This window comes from Corvus hawaiiensis, chromosome 22, assembly GCF_020740725.1.
Source record: "Corvus hawaiiensis isolate bCorHaw1 chromosome 22, bCorHaw1.pri.cur, whole genome shotgun sequence".
Taxonomy (NCBI): Eukaryota; Metazoa; Chordata; class Aves; order Passeriformes; family Corvidae; genus Corvus; species Corvus hawaiiensis.
The window spans coordinates 8,044,505-8,066,272 of NC_063234.1; the positions used below are offsets into that span (position 1 = coordinate 8,044,505).

At 49.0% G+C, this 21,768-nt stretch overlaps 1 protein-coding gene across 4 annotated transcripts in view; it reads right to left on the minus strand.

Moving 5' to 3' along the window:
- Window positions 1–306: 306 nt before the first annotated feature.
- The window catches only part of SPEN (spen family transcriptional repressor), a 65,901-nt gene continuing 44,439 nt past the window's right edge, over window positions 307–21,768 (minus strand). For 2 of the 4 annotated variants that reach the window (XM_048326023.1, XM_048326021.1), the window contains exons 6-15: window positions 21,286–21,437; window positions 18,659–18,784; window positions 17,979–18,092; window positions 16,739–16,852; window positions 15,089–15,189; window positions 4,562–12,494; window positions 3,704–4,099; window positions 2,814–3,008; window positions 1,806–1,964; window positions 307–1,108 (exon numbers count right to left, since the gene is read on the minus strand). In XM_048326023.1, coding sequence (XP_048181980.1) covers window positions 977–1,108; window positions 1,806–1,964; window positions 2,814–3,008; window positions 3,704–4,099; window positions 4,562–12,494; window positions 15,089–15,189; window positions 16,739–16,852; window positions 17,979–18,092; window positions 18,659–18,784; window positions 21,286–21,437 — 9,422 coding nt within the window. In that variant the 3' untranslated portion in view covers window positions 307–976. The remainder of the gene's footprint in view (window positions 1,109–1,805; window positions 1,965–2,813; window positions 3,009–3,703; window positions 4,100–4,561; window positions 12,495–15,088; window positions 15,190–16,738; window positions 16,853–17,978; window positions 18,093–18,658; window positions 18,785–21,285; window positions 21,438–21,768) is intronic. The other 2 variants (XM_048326022.1, XM_048326024.1) reach the window with 2 other exon arrangements.

Sequence of the window (21,768 nt, forward strand, 5' to 3'; positions counted from 1 at the left end):
CATTTTTGGCACAGATTAAAAAAAAATGTATGTTGTGGGGATTTGATTTTTTTTTTTAAAGTCAGTATTATATATATTTATATATATTATATATATATTTATATATACACACACCCACTGAGTTCTGCATATCCCACCAGGAAGGAAAAAAGCTCTCCCTTTTGTTTTGTTTTTTGTTTGTTTTGTATTTTCTTGTTTTTCAGTGTAAACTGTACATCCCAGATGAAGAGAAGACGGCTGCAGCAGGGGCAGGTGGAGGAAGAGGAAGGTTCACATCCGGAAAAAACACCCCCCCCGCCCCCCCCCCAAAAAAATAAACAACCCCAAAAGAAGAAAACATAAACAAAAAACCCAACGAAACAACCAATAAAATAAAAAATGACTGTGAAATGCTCCTTGACCCACAAATCTCAGCAGAGTCCCTGCGGAACGTCCACGGCGCGCGGTCAATGTGTGTCAAGACATCCAGAACGTCACAGCGTCTCCAACTGTGCAAAGTCCGAGTCACTAATTTAGTGCAAAGGCAGTTCAGGTTCTTTTTTATTTTTTTCCTTTTTTTTTTGTTAAAAAAAATAAGCCATCCTTTCCTCTTTTTTTTTTTTTTTTTTTTTTTTTTTTTTTTTTCCTGTATGGTTTTTTTTCCCCAAAAAGGAGGCACGGGAACCCAAGCCCAGTCCACCTGCTGAGTGCATCAGTTGTCCGTAAGCTAAAGCAACATGTAAACATCCAGGGTTTGATCGAGGCCGGTCGGGCAGGAGGCTGGTTTCTGGCAGCATTTTTCTTGTTTCATAACCTTCTCTCCTTCTTTTGAATTAGTTTTATTTTAAAATTAATTTTTTGTGTGGTTTTTTGTGGGCTTTTTTTTTTTTGTTGTTGTTGTTGTTTGTTTTTTTTGTTTGTTTTTTGCTGCAGGGCCTTGGAAAAATTAAAAAAAATTAAAATTAAAATAATAAAAAGTCAGTAACTGGTAAACAGCTCATACCGACGCAATGACAATCATCAGGTGAGGAGAGATGTTGGAGATGCTGGCGAGGAGGTCCGGGGCCAGGCGGGACAGGTGGCTTTCCGAAAACTCGCAGGGTGGGAAGATCTGCAGAACGTAGGCAGGCTGCAGGGAGGGAAAAAACCATGGATCAGAGACAACCCATGTCTAAAAATGTTTAAAAACAGGACATTTTTGTGATGTTTTAGGTGTTTAAAGAATCCTAAATCTTGTATAAAAAAGAGGCCATGGGTTCTGTTTCCCAGGTGGGGAGTTTTCCTCACCACAGGTGTAAGAGCTGGCTGATTTTGCTGGGAAAGGCAGAAAAATTCCCATTAATTATCATTTCAGTGGCTGCTCCAAGCACTGGCTGCTCATTCTGGGCTCTTTACACCCAGAATTAAATTACACACACGTTAAATTGGATTCAGTGCAGCAACACACCTGGAATAAACCCTCCACAGCACCAAATGCATTCTGCAAGAAAACGCCAGCTGTTCTGGAGAAATCAGGATACGGGGAAGAAACGAGAACTCTACTCCAGAGATAAAGAGCTGGGAAATGGATTTGGTTGCTTTTCAGCCCAAGATGATGGAATGGGGAACACACCAAACACACATTTAGGGTTTCTGCTTTGGGGTCACTTTCATCGATTCCATCAACGATTCTATGGATCCCATCAATGACTCCATGGATCCCATCCATGTTTGAAGGGTGATGGAAGGTTGTTTGACCAACAACCCCAGGCAGCTCCAGCAGAACCCCAAGCAGTTACGGACTGGTTGTGTTTCCCTATGGCACTGCAGGGGTTCCGTGCCCGTACCTGGTTGGAGCCGGGGTTGGGGACGTTGATGATGCCTGCGGCCTGCTTGGCCTGCAGGTAACTGATGAACGCGGCCTTGAGCGACTCCGTCTGACTGACCACGTCCTCCTGGTCCCGGCCGCAGGGCAGGGCCAGCAGCAGGCAGTAATCGCTCTCCACCTGCAACGGAAGGACCTGTGCTCAGGGAAATGCTGGATGAGTGTGTGTTTTCCAGCTCTCCATCCATTATCTGGGGGGGAAAATCCTCACTTTAAACTCCTTGATGTTACAATTTGTTCCCCAGAGAAGCTGTGGCTGCCCTTGGGTCCCTGGAAGTGCCCAAGGCCAGGCTGGACGGGGCTTGGAGCAACCTGGGATAGAGGAAGGTGTCCCTGCCCATAGCAGGGGTGGGACAGGCTTTAAGGCCCGTCCAACCCAAACCAGTCTGGGATTCTGTGATTCCAACACTTGCTGAGAGCATGGCCATGGTGGAAAGGATTGAAAATGCATTTTCATGGCCACTTGAACTCCCCTTCCCACCTTACGCAGACACACTGAAGCCAGCAGGAGTTTTTCCCAGGGCTGAGGGTGATTTCAGAGTTGCCCAGCTCTCACTCCCTTTTCCATAAATGCAGTGTAAGAGCTATTGCTCACCACCTGCAATCCATGTTCACCCTCTGGGTTGAAGGAATCAGTGTTAATACCAGAATCCCAAAACAGTATCATAGGATCTCCAGGATTGGAAGGAACCCACAGGGATCATCGAGTCCAATTCCAGGCCATGCACAGGATCCCAACAATCCCACCCTGTGCCTGAGAGCTCCTGGAGCTCTGGCAGCCTTGGGGCCGTGCCCATTCCCCAGGGAGCCTGGTCAGCGCCCCAGCACCCTCTGGGTGGAGAAATCAACGTGACAGAAGCCCAAGTTTCTGGGAGCTCTGATGGTTTTCAGCCCTGCAGCTGGTGAGACCAGCCCAGCTCTGAGCACAGGGAATCCCAAACCCCCTCCCTGCCCCAGCCCGGGCCCTCACCATCATTCTCCGTGCGACCCCCTCCAGCTGGGAGGCCTCGAGCCGCATGCGCTGTGCGATCCGCAGCGGGGGCCCTCCCTCGGGCGCCGGCAGCGACCGGTGCGCCAGGACGTTGTTCCCGGACACGAAGTGGAGCTGCACGGCCGCCGTGTCGTTCTTGAGAGCCAGGAGACCCTGCCAGACAATGGGGTATTTCTGGGAAGAGAGGGAGAAGAGTTACATGCAAAGCAAGGAGAGGGGGATCTGAAATCCCATCCGAGCTGCTCGGCTGCCTCCGATACTTCCATCGGAGGCTTAAAGGCTCAGCAGAGGTGTAACACCAGATCAACCCTCTACACGCCAGGTCTGGGTTAGATTCTGCTAAATCAGGAGTTCAGTCCTTTTCCTTCCAGCTGGCCAGTCTGCCTGGGTGGATCCCATCATCCCAATCCCTCAGCCGCCCACCCAGCACATGGCTGTTCCCAAACACTGTTTTCCCTTTTATAAGCGGACAAATTGAGAAATAACAACAGGGGGGGAACTGCTCAAGGTTATACAGGAGATACTTGGTACTGAACACAACCGTCAGCTCCTTGTTGGTACCTGTTCCTCATTGCCTCCCTCCTCTTCCTCATTTTCTACACTTGTGAGAGTGGTTTTCCCTTTTTATTTAAATGAAATACACCAACACTCTCCCCTGCCCATGAGGAAACACCTTCCAGGAAAGTGCTGGCTGTAAAACTGACTTGGAACAGTAAACATGGCTAAAATCCATCAAGGACAAAACAGCCCAAAACCCAAACAATGCCTTTTCTGCATCTGAAGTCTTTGATGCAAGAAAGGTCAGATTTGGTGCTGTGGCTGAGACAGAACCAGGTGATTTCCCCCCAGATCAGGAGCACGACACTCACTGTCAAGAGCTGGACCATGTCCACCGGTCTCTGGGACACGGGGTGAGGTGACGGCTCCTGCTTGAGCGTGGACTGGGGCTCTGGACGGCTGAGGGGCGGCCCCGACGTCGTGGGGATAAACATGGATTGCTTGGGAACTGCTGGCGGCTGGTGCGGCGAGGGAAGCTCCTGCTTCATGGAGATGGCGACGGGCGAGGGGTAGGAGGTCTGGCTCGTGTCCCCTTGTGCCCTCTGGAGGTGGACGTGGGGGTCCATCTGGGCCGCGTGCCTGTTCACAGGGGGGTGGTGGCTCTGCTCCGGCCCTGCTGCCGACGGGCCCTTGGGGTCCTGCGGGATCTGAGGGGTCTTGCTGCGGACTGGCTGGCTGGGGTGCGAGTGCTCACCCTCCGGCAGACCCTGGGAAGCAGGAAGGGGGGAAAAGGAAAATGTTTAGGCCGAGGGTGTGTTCCATCCCATTGTAAGACTGCCAGGACACCATCAGATTCCTGGTGGAGACATCCATGTCACAGCATCAGCCCCGCTGCAGTAGCACCTGGGACAGTCCTTCACTTCCAAGCCCACCTGAGCTGAAACCCCACTCCCTGAATCCTGTCCCAAGCCCATCCCTAGCCTCGCCATCCATCCAAGGATGCCTGACCCATGCACCACCTTGGTACTGACAATTCTCCCCCTGACGCCTCCACATCCAGAAACCTGCAGGCAACTTCACCCCTCCTGGTTGGAGTCCCAGAGGAGTTCAGGAAATGGCTTGTCTCAGCTTCCTCTGATGCTAAGCAGCATTTGAACCCCATTTTCCCCAAGAAACAGCTCAAAACGCTCCAGATTCCAGGGAGATGGATAAAGGGTTTTTTTTCTCACCTGAGACGGGGTCATGCTCCGGGAGGGCAGCCCGATGGGTGAGGCGCCCGGGAACTGTGGATGCCCGAGCTGTGCCGTGTGGTAATTCCTCATGTCGCCGTACACGGAGCGGTAATCATGGAAGGAGCTCCCGGCGGGATGCATGATCTGCACCCCGTGTGGGACCACCACAGGCTGTGTCAGGGGCAGCCCAGGCAGCTGGGTGCCCGAGGGCACGCTGAGCAGCCGGGGCTCGCTGTGAGGAGAGTGGGCCATCTTGCCTTCCGAGGATTTGGGAGTCTCTTTCCCGGGTTGCGGGGTCTTACTGACCGGGGGAGTTTTGACGGCCCCTTCGGGTGTCCGGGATTGCCGCGTTTCCGAGTGGTGCTCGCCCACAGCGGCCATGTGCGGGTGCATGATCATCCTGACGTCCCGCGGGACGTTGTACTGGTCCAGCCGGAGGCTGCTGGGGTGCATGCGGTAGTCGGGCTGCATCACCAGCACGTCGGACTGCACCGGGGCTGGCCCGCGGCACACCGTGCTGTGGTGGAAGTGCAGCTCCTCCTCGGGGGGGTGCTGGGAGGACAGCGGGGGCATGACGATGTCTCGTATGGGCGCTGGCTGGGGCGTGCTGGATCGCTGAGGTTTGATCTCCATCTGGGGTTGCAGAGCAGCTCGGGGGGAGTGGAGCGCTTCCGGGCGGATGCCGTAGGGAATGCCGGCGAGAGGAGGGGTGTTCATTCTCACCTCACCCTGGGACAGATGGCCCAGGGACACAGTCTGTGTTACGCTGTGGGGGGGCATGATAACAGATTGCTCGGGATGCATGCTGGATATGTACTGCGGAACGGGAATTCCTGGCGCCAGCATGACTGGGGTGCTGCTGGACAAAGCCGGGGACGAGGTACTGCCGGGATGACAGGCCCGGGGGAACGGCGACGGCGAGTGCCCGCTGGTACGCGGCGAGTGCGGCTCTTGTTTGGCGACCCCCAGGTGGGAGATGGCCCGGTCAGTCGGGGTGCTGGGCCCCGAGCTGACGTGGTTCGCTTCCGAATGCATCTTCCCAGAGAGGGAAGGGTGGTGAGGACTAACTCCAGGACTCAGGCTGGAGGGCTGCAGAGTCTTGGTCTCCACTTTCAGAGTAGCTGGGTCAGACAGTTTTTTATTCACAACCATCTGGTTATGGACCAGCACGGGTGGAGTGTTTACCGTCTGTGTCAGGACCTTGCCGGGCTGAGATGCTGGGGTCTGGACAGTGAGGTGAGACGAGTCGGGCTTGTCCAGCGCGGTGCGCTCCTGCTTGACGGAGGAGATGACGGGTGAGGTGTTGTAGGGCTGTGTTCCAAGTACCAATGAAGAATGGGTGGAAACAGTCCCGTAGCCCGCCGAGGCCTGGGAGCCTTTCGGTGCCGGCTGGGATGGCGTGATAGGCTCCTGTTTAATCTGAGACTTGGATACAGACTGCTGGAACTCGATGTCCACAGCGCTGGCTGGGGGAATCTGGCTGATCTTGGCACTGATTCGCTGAGGGCCTTCTGTCTTCTGCCCCGAGTAACTCAGGAGCACCACACCTTCCGAGGTGTTCACCCGCAGCCCTGGACTGGACCCAGTCTCCACAGGCCTCTCCTCGATAATGGACATCGATCCTGGATGAAACCTGCTGTTATCATTCGTACTTGATCTCTGCTTAAATTTCGGCGAGGGAGCATTGACGAGGCAGGTCTGGGTTTGAGGAGCTTGCTTCACCAAGGTGATCCTTGGAGCCTCCTCCAGATCCACACTGTGGGGCATTCTGCTTATGACAGAAGTGGCTTTGGGAGCAATCACTGTGTTGATCTTTTCCTTCTCGCTGAACACCGGCGCTTCAGCCACTGGTGGGTCCAGGGCATTGGTGATGGGAACGGCTGGCTTCTCCTCAGAAACCGGCTTGATGGCCTCCACGGCAGGGTGAAGAGGCGCCTCCTCCAAGCACGGCGCGCTCACCGGCTCAGCGTGCGTCGTCGTCACATGCGTGGAGGTTATGCTCGTCGCTGAGACGTATTTGGGCTCCATGAGTATCTTCCTCAAAGTGCTGGAGTTCGTGTCGATATCTGACGCCTTTGTGTCTGGTGGGAGAGCGGGCGGGGGTGTGGAACGGGCACGGGAGTCCTCGTGCCTGACCACCCACTCCGGAACCTTGGCAGTGCCGGAGTGAAGGGGGACGATGGTGGCGGGCACCGGGTTGGGCAGCTTGGCTGCTGCTGTGGGGACAGCAGGAAGGGCCGCATTTGGGGCACTCGGTGGCGTGATGGGAGCGTTCTCCAGGGGCGACCGGATCTTGAACCCGCTCTGACTCCCTTCATCGAGGAGGACCGGCGGGGCACCCAGGTCCAGAGGAGCCAGAACGGGCACCTTTGGAGAAGTGCTGCTCTCAGGGACAGCCTCGTGTGCAGCCACAACATCAGCAGCCACAGCCTTGGTGACATCAGAAGCACTTGGCTCCATGGATGCTGGGGGTTTGATTTGCTTTTCCTCCTTTGAGGCTTCTTCAGGTTTTGTCTTCACTTCACTGGCGGGGGGTGATTTGCTCTGCACCCTCTCTGGCTCGAAGGTGTTGGCTTCGGTGGCGTCACCCTTCCTGCTCGTGCTCTTCTTGCGTCTCTGCCGCGTGGTTTTCTGACGGCCCTTTTCCTTCCGAGCAACTTCAGCCTCCTGCAAGGTCTCAGCCTCCTGTGCAGAGTTGGAAGATTCACTGAAGCTGACTTCAGACTCCTTGCTCTCTGTCTCCAACGTCGAAGTGACAGAGCTGGGCACCGGCTGCACTGCAGGCTCGACAGCAGCCTCAGTTTCTAGGATATTGTTCACTGCCTGATCTGTCTCGGGCTCCATCTCCTCCCGAGGTGACTGCAATACCAAGGGCTCTGTGGTGATTTCAGCCTCAGATTCAGCAGGATACGTCGGCGGTGCAGGGAAGCTTTCTGTCTCCCCAGAAATATCATTGATGATGGAGCCGATGGCTGCTGCCAGCTCCGTTTCACTGGCCTGGTGTGCGGGTTTATCTGCTTCCTCCTCCTGACGGACTTCAGCCACATCTGTTGTTGGCTCTTTGTAGGCAGCAATTGTCGGAGGAGTTTCGGTGAGTTTTGCAATGTTCTCCACCGCCTGCTCAAGCTCGATCTGCTTTGCTAACTGGGCAGCCTCGGGTGACTGCTTGGGCTCCCGCATCACCTCCTTTTCCATTTCCGGAAATGAATCTTCTACCTCATTCTTAGTGAAGTGGGGTGGCAGGATGTCCTCTTTTGGAGGGCTCTTCATCTTGGGTGGTGACACCGCCACAGGCTCTGCCTCCTCCTCCGTGGGCCGCAAGGCGCCCTTGACTTCATCAACATTGAGGCGTATTTCTACATTTTTGAGACACACGGATGCCTTATCAACAACAGTTTTGGTATTTTTGTACCTTCCCCTTTTGGATTTCGTAACCTTTTCTGGCACCGGCTTCTTCTCAGTGATCTCAGCTGTGGGGATTTCTAGCTGGTTCTTCTCCACATCCAGTTCCTTCCGATCACGTTTCTGCTCGCTTGCTGCCGGCTCTTTCTCAGCAGCCTTTGCTTTATTGCCATTGTCACTGGTGCTCGATTCCTGACCACTTCTTTCAGCAGTATCTTCGGATTCAGCCGTGGTATCGGCTTTCGGTTCATTCTTCCCTTTCTTGCCCTGTTGGCTGGTAGCAGCTGATGAGTGACTGTGTGTGAGCTTCTGGGATCTAGGAGACCTCCAACCCTCTGCAGGTTTAGGAGCTTCCACAGTATCTTTAGTTTCAGCCTCCTCCACCTCTTGTTGTACCGGTTCGGTCTTTATCGGAGAGATGTCCTCCTCTGGCTTACGGCGGGTTTTGGGAGGTCTTCCCCTCCTCGGGGTTGTGGGAACAGTTGTCACTGCTTCCTGTGGTTCCTTTTCCCCTCTTTTCCTGGTGGACCTAGTAACCTCCATGGAGTCCTTCACTGGAGATGGGCCTTCATTGTCCCCTGTGGTAGCATAGACCGACCTCACGTTTCTGCGCCTGGTCCGGCCTATTGGCAAGCTCAGCTCCACGTTTTCTGGCTCTGCAGCGGAACTTGGGGATTTAGCAGCATTCCTTGAAACCTTTTCTGCCTCCACTTTCAATTCAGAAAGCTTCTGGGTCTCCCCACGAGGAGAGCTTGACCTTTTCAGTTTTTCACGGTCAATTCTTTCACTCTTTCTTGTGACAGGCTTTTCCGTGACATTAGCTGCAGCCGACTGCACGGGAGTCTTGGACCGTTTACTCTTGTAGGATTTTTTATCTTTTACAACAACTGGAGGTTCCACTTCCATGTCATTGTCAGAAACGGGCGGCAGGACCTCAGCAGCCGCCTCCGCCTTTTGACTCACACCAGCATCGGTGCTGGCAGAGGGCGGAGGATTTTCCTCCTTAGGTTCCACAGCCTCATCTGACTTCTGAACTAGCTTGGGCGGAGGTGGAAGTAGCTGGGCAGTCTCAGGTTCTGGATCTACGCTGATGTCTGCATCGGAAAACGAGGCCCCAGGAGTGGGAGGTTTGGTATCCAAGTATGAAGGATGCTCTGTTGCCACAGCATCTTCCTCTGGTGCCAGTGTTGTAGCAACAATTTCTTTACTCGCTTCTACAACTGGCGAAGGTTCCGTTTGCTCAGGAGGCTCCATTTTGACAGGAGCAGCGAGTTCAGGAAAAGGTTTTTGTTCCTCTGCTGCAACAGCAGGTTCAGAAGGTTTCTCTTCTTTGACAGAAGCTGGTTCCACCAGGACCTTGTCACTCACTATTTTCTCAGGAGCGATGGGAGCGATGGGTTCTTGTGGGAGGACGGTGACTGAAGAAGGACCAACAACTGAGGAAGGTTTATGTTCTGTTTCTTTACTATCAGGAACCATTTCTGGTGTTTTCGGCCGGTTTTCTTTATCTTCCTGTTTCTCCACTTCTTTTGGTTTCTGATCTTTCTCCTTTTCTTTCTGCTGCATTCGTGTCAGCTCAACAAACCTACTGTGGAAGAGAACCACTGGCTCTTGCACCAAATCGGCCGTGCTGTTCATGCCATCTGAAGAGGACTGTCTCCCATACAACCTTCCGGAGATGAAGTCCAGATCATCATCCTTCCTCTCTAAATGCTGCAGGCGTTTGGAGTCCTGTTCAAAGATTGAACTGTGCAAAAACCGAGAAGCAAACAGTTCCTGCCGCTCTTGTTCCTCCTCTTTATGATCTTCTTTCTTATCATCCAGTTTTCCACCTTCGGAATCGGTTCTGATTTTTTTCTTTTTCATATACCAGGATGGAATAGGTCTTGGAGCCGAGTCAACCTTCTCTTTGTCTTTGTTGTTTCTGAAACTAGCAAATCTTGAATCCCAGTCTAGAAAGGACCAGTTTTCCTCTCTGGAGGAAGAGAGGGATTTAGCCCTTTCAAGCAAGGCCTTTGTGTCGGGTGTGATTGTCTTGTCCAATGCGAAAGAGTAGAATTTGTTTCTTTCTAAGGAACTGGACTGGAGTCTTTCCTCTCTTTCACGGAACTTCTCTTCTCTGTCCCTTAATAAAAAAGACAACCTGGAACTCTCTAACAAGGACGAGGCTTTTGGGGAATGGGGCTTGTTTTCGCCATCGTCATCCGAATCGGAAGGCACCTCCCCAGGTTCCAGGTCTCGGACAGACCGTTTCCGTATGCTGTCTCTTTTCACGATGCTGCTTGGAAAGCTGATATCGACTCTCCCAGGCTCTTGCTTCACTTGGGTTTCCCACCTACTTGAGTCTTCCTCAGAACTCAGCACAGAGAGTTTTATTTTAGCCATTTCTGCCATCTGCTCCTTTCTGCTGGAATCGTAAGGATTGAATTTCAGCGAGTCCTCCCTCACAGTCATGTTGGAGTATGAAAGACCCTTTTCTTCTATTTTAGGTGACTCTTTGGTTTCCTTCAATGGCATTAACCTTGGAGAATCGAGCGTGTCCTCATCCTCGTGGAATGGGAAGTGTCTAATACTTGGGGAACAGGACATCCTTTCGGAATCCTCACTCACCTGACGAGAGCTTCTGTAGTTCCTTTCTCTCTTAGTGCTAATTTCGAAGTCAAACTGGTCAGTCTTTTTCCTTTTACTTGGTGGAGAGTCATCGGTGACATCTTGTGGAGGCTTTCCCACCTCATGAACCAGACTCCGCTTTTCATATTCATCAACATCTTTCTTTGGACTGCCAAACTTCTCCGACTTTGCAATCTCCATTTCCAGCTGCTGTTTCAACCTGCGACTTTGCTCCATTTGTTTCCGGTAGCTCTGCGTGTGGTCAATGTCAATGCTGATTTTCTCCTCCGTGTCTGCCGACTGAGTTTTCTCTTGGCCAAGTTTATGGTCTGGTGTTTCTTCAGGAAGACTGGAGTAGTTCTTCCTTGAGTCCTCTCTCTCCGTTCCCTGCTCGTCCAGCAGCTGTACTTGTTTATGCTGGGGTTTTACCGGGTTCAGTTTTTTAGTAGGGAGTTCCTGAACTTCCACAGGTTCATCAGGTGCCTCCATGAGCCTCGCCTGCAGATCCAGGGTGGGACGCATGCCAATCCCACCAACATTAAGAGTGTCCTGAATTTCTTTGGGACTAGTAACGGGAACAAGTCTTTCCAGTTTGAGTTTTTTAGATTCCCTTTTAATCATCTCCTTCCTCAGGGGTTTTCTCTCCAATTCTCCTTCCCTTAACATTGGTGCTTCTCTAGATGACGCTGTCGCATCAAGCTGCTTTTTCAAAACCATGCGCGCATCCTCCTCATCTTGGCTACTCCGTTTTACATCCAGTTTTTGCCTGTCAGGCTTCGGATTTGCATCGGCAAAACGCCTTTTACGAGCCTCCAACTTGTCTAAATCAACTGCATTGGCCCCCTCAGAAGGTTGCTCTGTCTTCAAGTGCTTTTTGGGTTTCATTTTTCCCTCCTTGTCCACCACTTCGATGTGACTGGCAAGGGCTTTCTCCTTCTGTACCTTGGTTCTGACGGGTTCTAGTTTAGACTGCTCAGACTTGGCTTGCTCAGCCTGGGACGTCTGGGTTTTCTGTTCGAGCAGCGGGGATTTCAGAGTGTCGTTATCCAGCTTTGCCCTCAGTTTCTCCAGTGCAGGCTGATCGATCACCTTCCCCTCCTTTTCCTTCACACGGGTCAGCACAACACAGGGCATCAGTTCCAGGCGGTTCTTTGCTGTCCCTTCTTTGTCACCCCTCTCTTTGCTTTGTTTACTGTTGCCCTTCAGTTTTTCTGGGCTGGGCTCTCTCTCATTCTCCTGATCCGTTTCCGAGGACTGAGAGCTGGGTGAATGGATTTTCGCTTTTCGTTTCTGCTTATCTGCTTTCTCCTTTTCTATTTTTTCCGGCTTTTCCTTCCTCACCAAGCGCTTCTCCTTGTCCACCCTCTCCTGCTCGAAAACGCGCTCTTTCTCCACTTTCTCATTTTTTGTGTATCGTTCCACACGGGCTTTGTCGAGCTTGTCATATCGCGGAGGGGACAGCGAGCTGCAGCTGCCGCTGCGATCCGAGGACCTGCTGTAAATCCTCCTCTCCGAGTCACTCTGCAGCCGCTCCGACTGTGAGGGCGACGCTCCGGGGCTCTGCGGGCGCCGGGAATGCGTCGGGCTCTGGCTCCGCTCGATCGGTCTCCGTTCGTGGTCTCTGTCCCGATCGGATTCGAACCGTTCCCTCTCCCTCTCCCTCTCCCGTTGCCTGTAGCTGTACTCCCTGATGTCCTGCTCATACGGATCTCCCCGGTAATCCCGGTACTCGCGAGGGTCGTCATAGTATCGTGGGTCATAGTAGTCTCCTTGGTAGGGATCCCACTCGGCGTAGAATTCTCTGCCCCGAGCTGGGTATTCCCGCCGAGGATCTTCAGGATACGTCCCCGGGGTCCGAACGGTCTCGTAGTAAGTACGGTCAGGGGCGTATTCGTAGGATCCTCTTCGCTCGTCTCTGCTAAACATAAGAATAAAAAGATTCTAGTTCTCCTTCTCAACCAATGTACTCTGTTACTACAGTTTTTTTGCTATCTAAAGGAATAATTTTCTTTTTTCCTATGCGCATCAAGGTAGCTGCACAAAGAGGTTTGGCAAGGAATCTGTGTGCAGCAGACTAAATACTTTGTTAACTTAACAAACCAAATGTACTTCATGGGTAATATCGCAACAGCTCTTCCAAGCATTGTTACACCACCCTCACTCCTTTGTTTTTGTCAAATTCAAACCTTGCATGAAATGAAGGTAAAACCAACACAGCACCTGTGCACCCACACAGGGCTAGCAGGGTGAAGACACCCCCTTATCCAGAACCTGAGACCTTCTGAGACCTTTGAGTAAAATCAAAATTCAGGGGTGGAATCTCTCCATTACTAAGCAGCAAAGTGGTGGTAACATTTCTTTAAAAATCCTAAGCCCTGCAAGTGATCTTTTAATTCCCAAATTAGCTCCTTCACTGCATGTGACTTGCTGGTGTTGCCTGTTTACAGTAAAACCAAGTCAACAAATATCAGGTTGTTTATAAGGTCATGTGAAGTCATTCAGCAAAGTAAATCAAGCAATTAATGTTGTTATTTCAATACCTCCAAGCAGCAAAAATAAGTCATTTGTAACACTAAACATGGCAGGGAGGTGGAATAAAGCTGGAGTTCTTGATTCCCCACCATTACAGAGTGTTCTGCACACTCTGTACAAAGGTGGGGTTGGGCTCTGCTCCCGGGGAACAAGGGACAGGACAAGGGCAAACAGCCTCAAGCTGAGCCAGAGAAGGTTCAGGTTGGACATCAGGAGGAATTTCTTGATGGAAAAGGTGGTCAGGAATAGGAAGGGGCTGCCCAGGGAGGTTTGGAGTCTCCATCCCTGGAGGTGTCCAAGGAAGGCCTGGACGTGGCAATCAGTGCTCTGGGCTGGCTAACAAGGAGGGGATCAGTCACAGGTTTGGACTCGATGACCTTGGAGGTCTTTTCCAACCTAAATGATTCCGGGATTCCTCACAGGTTTATTTGGCTTCACAGTTTATGTTTTATGTTAAAAGCTGGCAGCTTCCACCTTTTAAGAAAATAACAAAATTGAAAAAGGGACAAAACAGGGAAGATGAAAACCTCATCCTGCAAGTGAAGTGGGATGTTGTGAAAAGCAGCTGTGAAGTTAAAAATATTGATCAGGGATTTTGCTTTTTCATGTCTGGTTTTTTTTTTTCCTTTGGGTCCTGTTTAGACTGGCTCCAGCTACAACCCCAAGAGAAGGTGGTTTGTGCAGATCTCAGCACCTCTGCAAGGAGGAGCTCAGAGGGGCACCAGAAGCTGCAGAATTACAGGAGTCACTGCAGAACTCGCTCTGCTGCTCCACGATCCATTATCCCTATGGATCTCCTAATGACTGTGTGAGCAGAGTGACAGAGAAAGAAAAATCAGACTAACGTGTGCCCAAACACCAGAAATCAAGGTCCTGCTCAGGTTTATTCCATGGCAAAGACAAGCCCACCCGAGTCCTGTGTGCTAAAGAACATCCAATAACGCCCTTCTCTTTCCTGAATCCGGTGTAGTGCTGAGGAAATGTTTATTGCTGGCACATCACAACATCTGGCAAGGCCTGGGGAAGGCACACTTGTATTTCCATTATGCAAATCCTGATTGCCAATTTCCAAACCCTGCTCGCTTTTAAATCTGCTCATTTTGCATTATGTCAGACCAATCTATTTCACTGCAAAAAATGATTGGGTTTATCCAGCTCCCAGGTATAATCGGCATCACGCTGGGCTGACTCCTGGGCAAGGCACAGCCCTAACAATGAGCCAGGCTCTGAAGGGAATAAAACATGGGTGTTTTTTCAGTCAGTGGAGGTAAAAAAGCCCATAATGTGGAGTGTTTCTGTGCCAGGTCTGCAGGGATAAATAAGTGGTTGTGCAGCATGTGGTGCCAGCTGCTGCCAAGGGGCAGCCACACAGGACACAGCTTTATTCAAAATAAAAATGCATCCTTACTCAAATTGTCTTATTTTATCAAGTTACAAACAAAACTGTTGGGAAGAGGGAGGTGGAGGATCAGATTTTACTCTCTGCTCAAGGGCTGAGCAGCAGGAGTTTATCAGACTTTATATACACCCACCAACACACACATTTCTCTGTTACAGTTAAGCTGCTCTTTGCATTCCTAAGACGTGATGAATGACTCCCAACTGTGTCCTGGTGACCCACCAGAGAAACCGGATACTAAAATATGGATCATGCAGACAACTGAAACCTCCACCTCAGCAGGAATTCCAGTAACCGGCTACGCCTCGGATGTGTGAGATCCTGCCTGCTCTCATCTGCACGGTTTCAGTTTGATCACATAAATTTGTTAAAAAAAAAAGGTAAAAAAAAAAATTTAGAAATGCAGAGGTGTTTTTAGTAAAACTTTAAAAATAAGGATAAAGTTGAGAGGAACAAAAACTTGTTTAAGAATTATGGACTGAAGAAAGTTTGATTGTAAGATGATGAGGACAATGACTGTAAAAGGATTGTGTAAGGTGATGTTGGAAAACAAAACATTTAATAAATATATTGGTACATGCCTTCTTTCTGCCAGCATTTCATAGAAGTCTCTGATATCTTGACCCGTTTTCTCCATGGAATGATAAAACGCCAACTGACTCTCCCGATTTGCAAAGTCCACCTGAAAAAGAAAGGGGAAATCACATTCAGTCACAGAAACATCCCATTCTGCCAATATTTCCCTGTCAGCTGAAGGTGGGAGCAGATCTGAAAATGGGGGTAAAATTTAATTAAAAATGTCAAACACTTCCCAATTGTGGCCCTGCACATCCCCAGGAATAAAGATCTTTCTCAGTGGAGCTGTGTAACTACCTCCTTACTATGTTGTTGTAGCTGCCAGCCCAGAGGCTTCTGTTGGGCAAAGCAGCAGGAAAAATACACATTATTATCGTGGTATTGATGTTTTTAATGCCAGGACAGTTCCAAAGTCTCTTTTATCTCAGGGCAGTGCTACAGAAGGTCAGGATTATCAATCTATTCCGGACTCCACAGTGTTTGCCCGGGGTTATAGAGCAGGGAAAGAACCAAGCCTCCTGAACTGCAGCTCCCTGTTCCAGCTACTCCAAGAGTTGGTGTTTTCTAGCCAAGGATGACAATACTAAGACGCTAATGGTGTAGTGCAAAAAATGAAGGATTAGAATGGATTTCATTACGTGTACGCCACATAACGCAGTATTTTTAACATTCCAGTTCCTGTTATTTTTTAAATCATCCTGTGTGTAACCACAGCAATGGGGCACAGACACACATTGGGGGTGTTGCTTATTCCAAAATCATTAAGCAACAAGACCCACACAAGATGGGAAACTTTTAGGGGACCACACGCTTTCCTGCAGAGGAAGGTGACTGCTTATCCAACACCATGCTCAGAAACTACAGGATATCCAACTTTCAGCCCTGGGTGAGGTGGGAAGCTGTTGAGATCATGCCTGACATCACTGCCTACTTTTTAGGAGAGGAGAAAGGAGAAGGAGGAAGATAATTCAAAGGGTTGGCTGACACCTCACGTCCCCAGTTAGTGGGGCTGATGGGACAGTCAGAACAGGTATCACCACATTCACCCAAATCCAAGATACTCCTGGAAATGTTAAGTGTTGCTCCAGGAAGAAAAATATTTTCTGTGTATTTTAAGTAGTGTTTTCCATTATTGTTTAAAATCTGTTGCAAGGAAGGACGAGATGATCTTTAAGGTCTTTTCCAACCCAAACCATTCCCTGATTCCATGACTGCATGTTGAGGTTACTGTACCCCAGAGCCTGGACATCAGCATGGGGCAGCTGGAATACAGCCATGTGTTTTCCTGGAGGAACTCACACCTTCAGACTTCCCTTTTTTAACACGAAAACAGACAAAAGTTTGCCTTGGATTGGGGTAAACGAGGCAGTGACACGGACACCAACACTCAGGAGCTCAGAGAGACAAGTTCAGCGAAACAAACGGCAGAATACTGGAAAAGGCTTTATAAGTAACAGTTCAGGATTCCCTGACATCTTGATAAGCCGAGTATAAAAATATAATTTAAGCCTTTGATATGTGGGACGTGTGTGTCCCGCCAAGTATTCCTTGAGCCTGGCAGTCTGCACTGCCAGCATTTAAGGGGGAAGGCCTGAACACAATTTGTTCCTCTTTTTTTGCCTGTTTTGCTTTAGTTTGGAGGTCATTCTGCACACCTTAATTTTATTCCCACCGATTTTCCTCCCCTTGGTCTCTTTTACAGCTGCTTGTGCATATTCAATCTCATTGTAGAGAACCAGGGCCATGCCTTTTAAGCGGTCAAACACCACCTGTAAAAAACAAAAAAACAAAACAAAAACCAAATAAGAGCCTCATCCACAGGACTTAATGTCAGTCCCAACAAAATCCTAAGTCATGAGGATACCAGGAAGGAAATAATTTTTAGCAAGGTGAATTTCCAGGCTTTTCTGATGAGGCATATTGGAATGAAGAGACAATAAAAGGACACGGGACTGCTTTGAATTGTGGATATTGTGGCTTGAGGTATATTATGCCTTTATTTTGTTTTTCTGTATTTTACTTTGAATATTTTTTTCTTTGTTGACTGAGTTTTGTAGTATTTGTTTTTTTTTTTTTTTTTCTAATTTCCAATGTGTTTTAGGGGGGAAAAAAGGTAAAGGGAACAGTTAATCCCAAAGTGGAACCAGCTTTTGTTATCAATCTGCAGTACCACTCACCAGTTGCTAAATGCCCAATTTCCAAATATTGCCTTCCTTTAGTAGCATAAATGTATTATTCAAGCAACAACAGCTACAATAAAGAATGTCAAAGCTGCAACACAAACCCACAAAAATCCTTTGGGGATGCCAGACCCTGATCCTGCAAAGATTTACACACATTGCTTAATTTTAAGCACATCCATGTCCAATAAAAATACACAGGACAACTCCCACACTGGAGTTTAAGCACGCGATAAATCACTTGCATGGGAGAGGCTCCCGCTGCATGACATGGGTGTGTTGCACCATTGTTGACTTTCTCTCTTTTTCCATGTACTTTTGGCACTGTGACTGTCCTGACTGCTTTTAAAAAGTCTTTTTTTCTTGGTCTGACGAAAAAAAGCATAGTTATGTCTAATTATGTAATTAGCAAGTATGAGTAATTACGTAATTAGACTGCTGTTCTTCCAACTAACATTTAAGAAGGTTTGCTGCGGAGAGACTGTACTGCACAAGAGCAACAAATGGTTTCCAATACTCAACATCTCGGCTCACTCAAAATACTTGGTTTTGGTTGCTGTCTATGCTGACAGAGCCCTGTCAACCAAATTCCACCCCAGGGAGAATTTTTTCTACCTGAGCTATAAAGCCCTGGACAGTGGGGGTTGAAAGGACAGGATGGGAAGAAAGGAAGACAGTAACGACTTGGAAGCACATGCCAAAGCCTCCCACCTACCTTCACCACAGGCCCGTATCGGCAGAAATGTCGGGTCAGATACTGATCCGTAACGTTTGTGGAAAGCCCATCTAACCACACGCAGTTTGTAGGCATGCTCTTCCCAAAACCCAGCTGGACACAAAAGGGCAAAACTTCCATCAGTACAGTGCACAAGGGTTAAAACTCACTGAACAGAGCCTGCCTAATGAAAGACTTATTTGGAGAAAGCTGTTGTTTGTATGGATTTTCTAAAATTAGCATCTGGTGCAGGTGCAAGACAAAAATCAAAGAGCAATTAATGAAAATAATTCTGCTTGTTTAAACAAATGGAGTGTTTGACAACATTGGGTTCTTCTACAGTTTGAATGTCTGAGAAGTGACAGGTTGACAGCTCTGGGGCCTGACAGGCCCCGTTTGCCATGGGGAGTGGAATGGATTCCCAGCACAGCCTTGCCAGACGTGGCCCTTCCAGGCCAGGGAATGTCAGTCTCCGAGTGCTCAATCCCAGGGTTCCGTGTGGACAGAGCCAAGAAAAATGCTGATTAATCCCAGTTAGGTGGTGGTTGAAACCATCATGCTCTGATACGATCTCACATTAAAAATCATCTTACTTCCATAAACTACGGTGCTGCAAAACATCCCACGATGCGGCAATGGAAGGAACAAGAAGGATACAGTCCAGGGGAGGATTTCTTTACCTTGAGCCGGTTATTTCCGAGATATTCCCCATCCATCTTCTTAATGGCTTTGCACACGCTGGCGATGTCGCAGTACTGCAGGAACGCGTACTGTGGGACACCGTTCACCTTCTTAATGTCGATGTCCTGGGGACAAGCACAAAACACAACAACCCACAGTCAGCAGTCAATCTCATCTAAGAGGACTTGTTTTTTTCAGGGGCATGTGGCACAGCAAGCTCTTTAACTAGTATTTGCTTCAGAGAGAGGATTTAAACAATAGCGGGCAGTTAAAACTTTGCTGTTCTGCTGCATCTCAAAACCAAATCCTTATGGAGCAGGGAAAGCTCTTCATCACGCAGATTTAAAATCCAAGCCCACAGAACTAAGCCTGACCTGGTCAACAAACACCAGCTTTAGGCTGTTAATACTGTATCAAGAAGAGACAATTCAGGATCAAAGAAATAGAGATTAATTTTTGGTCACAAAGGCTCAAGAGAAAACAACCTGCTCTGATCCTCATCTCTGAGCCAAGCAGGGCTTCTTTTCCAAATAAACATGATCCATCCTGTTCCTAGAAACACAAAGTGATGCCGGACTCATCCCTTGAACCAGCCTGGTACAGGGCAAAGGCAAAAAAGATCCTCAACTTCAGTCGCTGTTCCTCTTTAAAACCAAGCCACCACGGGCCCATTCACAAGTACAGCCAGAGGCTCACAAAGCCAAATAAAGGCTGATTTTAATCTATTTTAAAAAACCCAGCAAGTCAGGAGCTGACATTTGGTTAACAAACAAGCTCAGCACTAGCACTGGAAATGTACCCAAAACCTCTGAATAAACTCATGATATTATGATTCACTCCGAGCTGAAAATAGGAGGTGGAAGGTTTGGCTTTATTTGTTGGAATAGAAGGAGCTGCCTTTGTGAGCCACACATGGATCTGAGCACAAATGTTCCAACATCCAGGACAGGCTAATTTCATGGTTAATAAATTTAGGGACAAGGCAGCAGTTTGATACGGTCTCACCCAAGAGCTCTTTATCTGGGAAAACAGAGGTAAACAGGGAGATTTACACAACTATTAGACTCCTACAGCCCTGGCCTAATGATTTAAGTGGAATATTAATAGAAAACTACACTTCCAAGTGTCTGAAGTAGCATGATTGCAACCACGGCAAATTATACTTGACCACTCACCCTGGGCAAGCAATTCCTAGTGACAGACAAATAAAATATCATTATTGTGCTCATTACCCCTCAGAAAGGTTATAAAGCTGGTCCCTTCTGCACCTGAGCTTGCAAGTTTTCCTGGAAACAGCGAGGCAGCGCTGCCTCCCAATTCTGAGCCATTAATAATGCTGACAGGGAGCACCACAGCACACAAAAGCCAATTTACACTACCACTGATAAGCATCTTTATCAGGAGAGCTCTGCTGCTCTAACACTGGAAAAGGGTTCAAGCCACAGACATGGCACGAATTCATAAATCACTACTGATGTCAAGGACAGAGCAGAGGCTGGATACACAAGGGCTGCCAGACATCATAAAATGAGGATTTTATATTTGTCCACATTGTACATGGAAGCAACCTCCCCTTCTTTTGGGGGGTAGCAGGGATAGGGCTCCTGGTGTGTGTGACTGATTCATCTGCAGTGATAAGAACACGTCAGAGCAGAGTGAAGAAGGCACAGCACGTTCACAAGCACCCACAGCTGACACAGAGAACATGGACCATCTGAAGCCCAGACTCAACAGGAATCACAGAATGAATCCCAGAATGGTTTGGGTTTGAAGGGTCCTTAAAGCTCATCCAGTGCCGCCCCTGCCATGGGCAGGGACACCTTCCACTGTCCCAGGCTGCTCCAAGCCCCGTCCAGCCTGGCCTTGGACACTGCCAGGGATCCAGGGGCAGCCACAGCTGCTCTGGGCACCCTGTGCCAGGGCCTGCCCACCCTCACAGGGAACAATTCCTTCCCAATATCCCACCTAACTCTGCCCTCCTTCAGCTTAAGGTTCGTCCTGTCACTCCATGCCCTTGTAAAAATTAATTAAAATTCATTGGAGAGTTGCACCACTTTAATGGAAAATTCCCCTTAAATATAACATTGACGTGAATTGATAGAAAGTCATGAGCAGAGGAGAGGGGGCTGCTCTCCCTCATCCGGATACTCCCCCTCAGCTGAAAACCCAAATCCTCCATGTGCCATCACTGATCCATCTGCTCCAATCTCCTCTGCCTGGGCACAGGGGCTGCTTCCACACACACTGACCAAGCCCTTTGTTCCAGGAATCAACAGGAAACTCAGATTCCCACAGCTGTAGGAGTCAACATGAAAACATCACCTGGCACATTTTACATCCCAACTACCCAGTCAGCTTTGGCACTACCAGGGGAGAATTACCAGGAGAGACATTTGTTGTAAACACTCCTAGGACTGTTCTTCCTGCTAAATTACCCCTCAACATTCATATGCTGAACTCCGAATACAAAGAAAAGCTTTCAGGTATATTCCAACAAGAATGACTCAGATTACTACAGAAAGACTGAATTATCTGTCGTTGACAGACTTAGCACCACTCACAGCATTTCACAGGTCTGTACAGAAGGGGGGGCAGTGCCACCCCACACAGGACACAATTCACATACCACTATTCCCCCGAAGCGCTGGAAGATGTTGCGAAGGTCATGGTAGGTGGTTGTTTTTTCCAGGTTGCCAATGAACAGAGTTCTCGTTGCTTTTGGGTGAAACTCATCTATCCTTTCATCCAAAGGACGAAATTCATTCTCACTTTCGGTTTCTAGGACAAAAGAGAGCAGGAAATTTGTAATGACTGGAGATTTGGTTCATGTTGGTTTATTCAGGTCTCCTTCTTGATCTGAACAAGAGTAAGCACTGTCTTTGAGAAAAACACCCAGTACTGCACCCATGACTTGTTATTTACATGGGATTTGGAATCTTTATATTCCACTCAGGAATCCGGCATCCTCAGGTGAAAGGGAGCTGCATCTTTCAACTGCTTCTCTGGAAATTTACTCTTAACAAGTATCAACGTTTGAGTGCACGAATTCCAGTAAGGCCTCCCTGCACTTGGGGAAGAGCACGTGGCAGGAGTTTGTTTTCAGGAATCA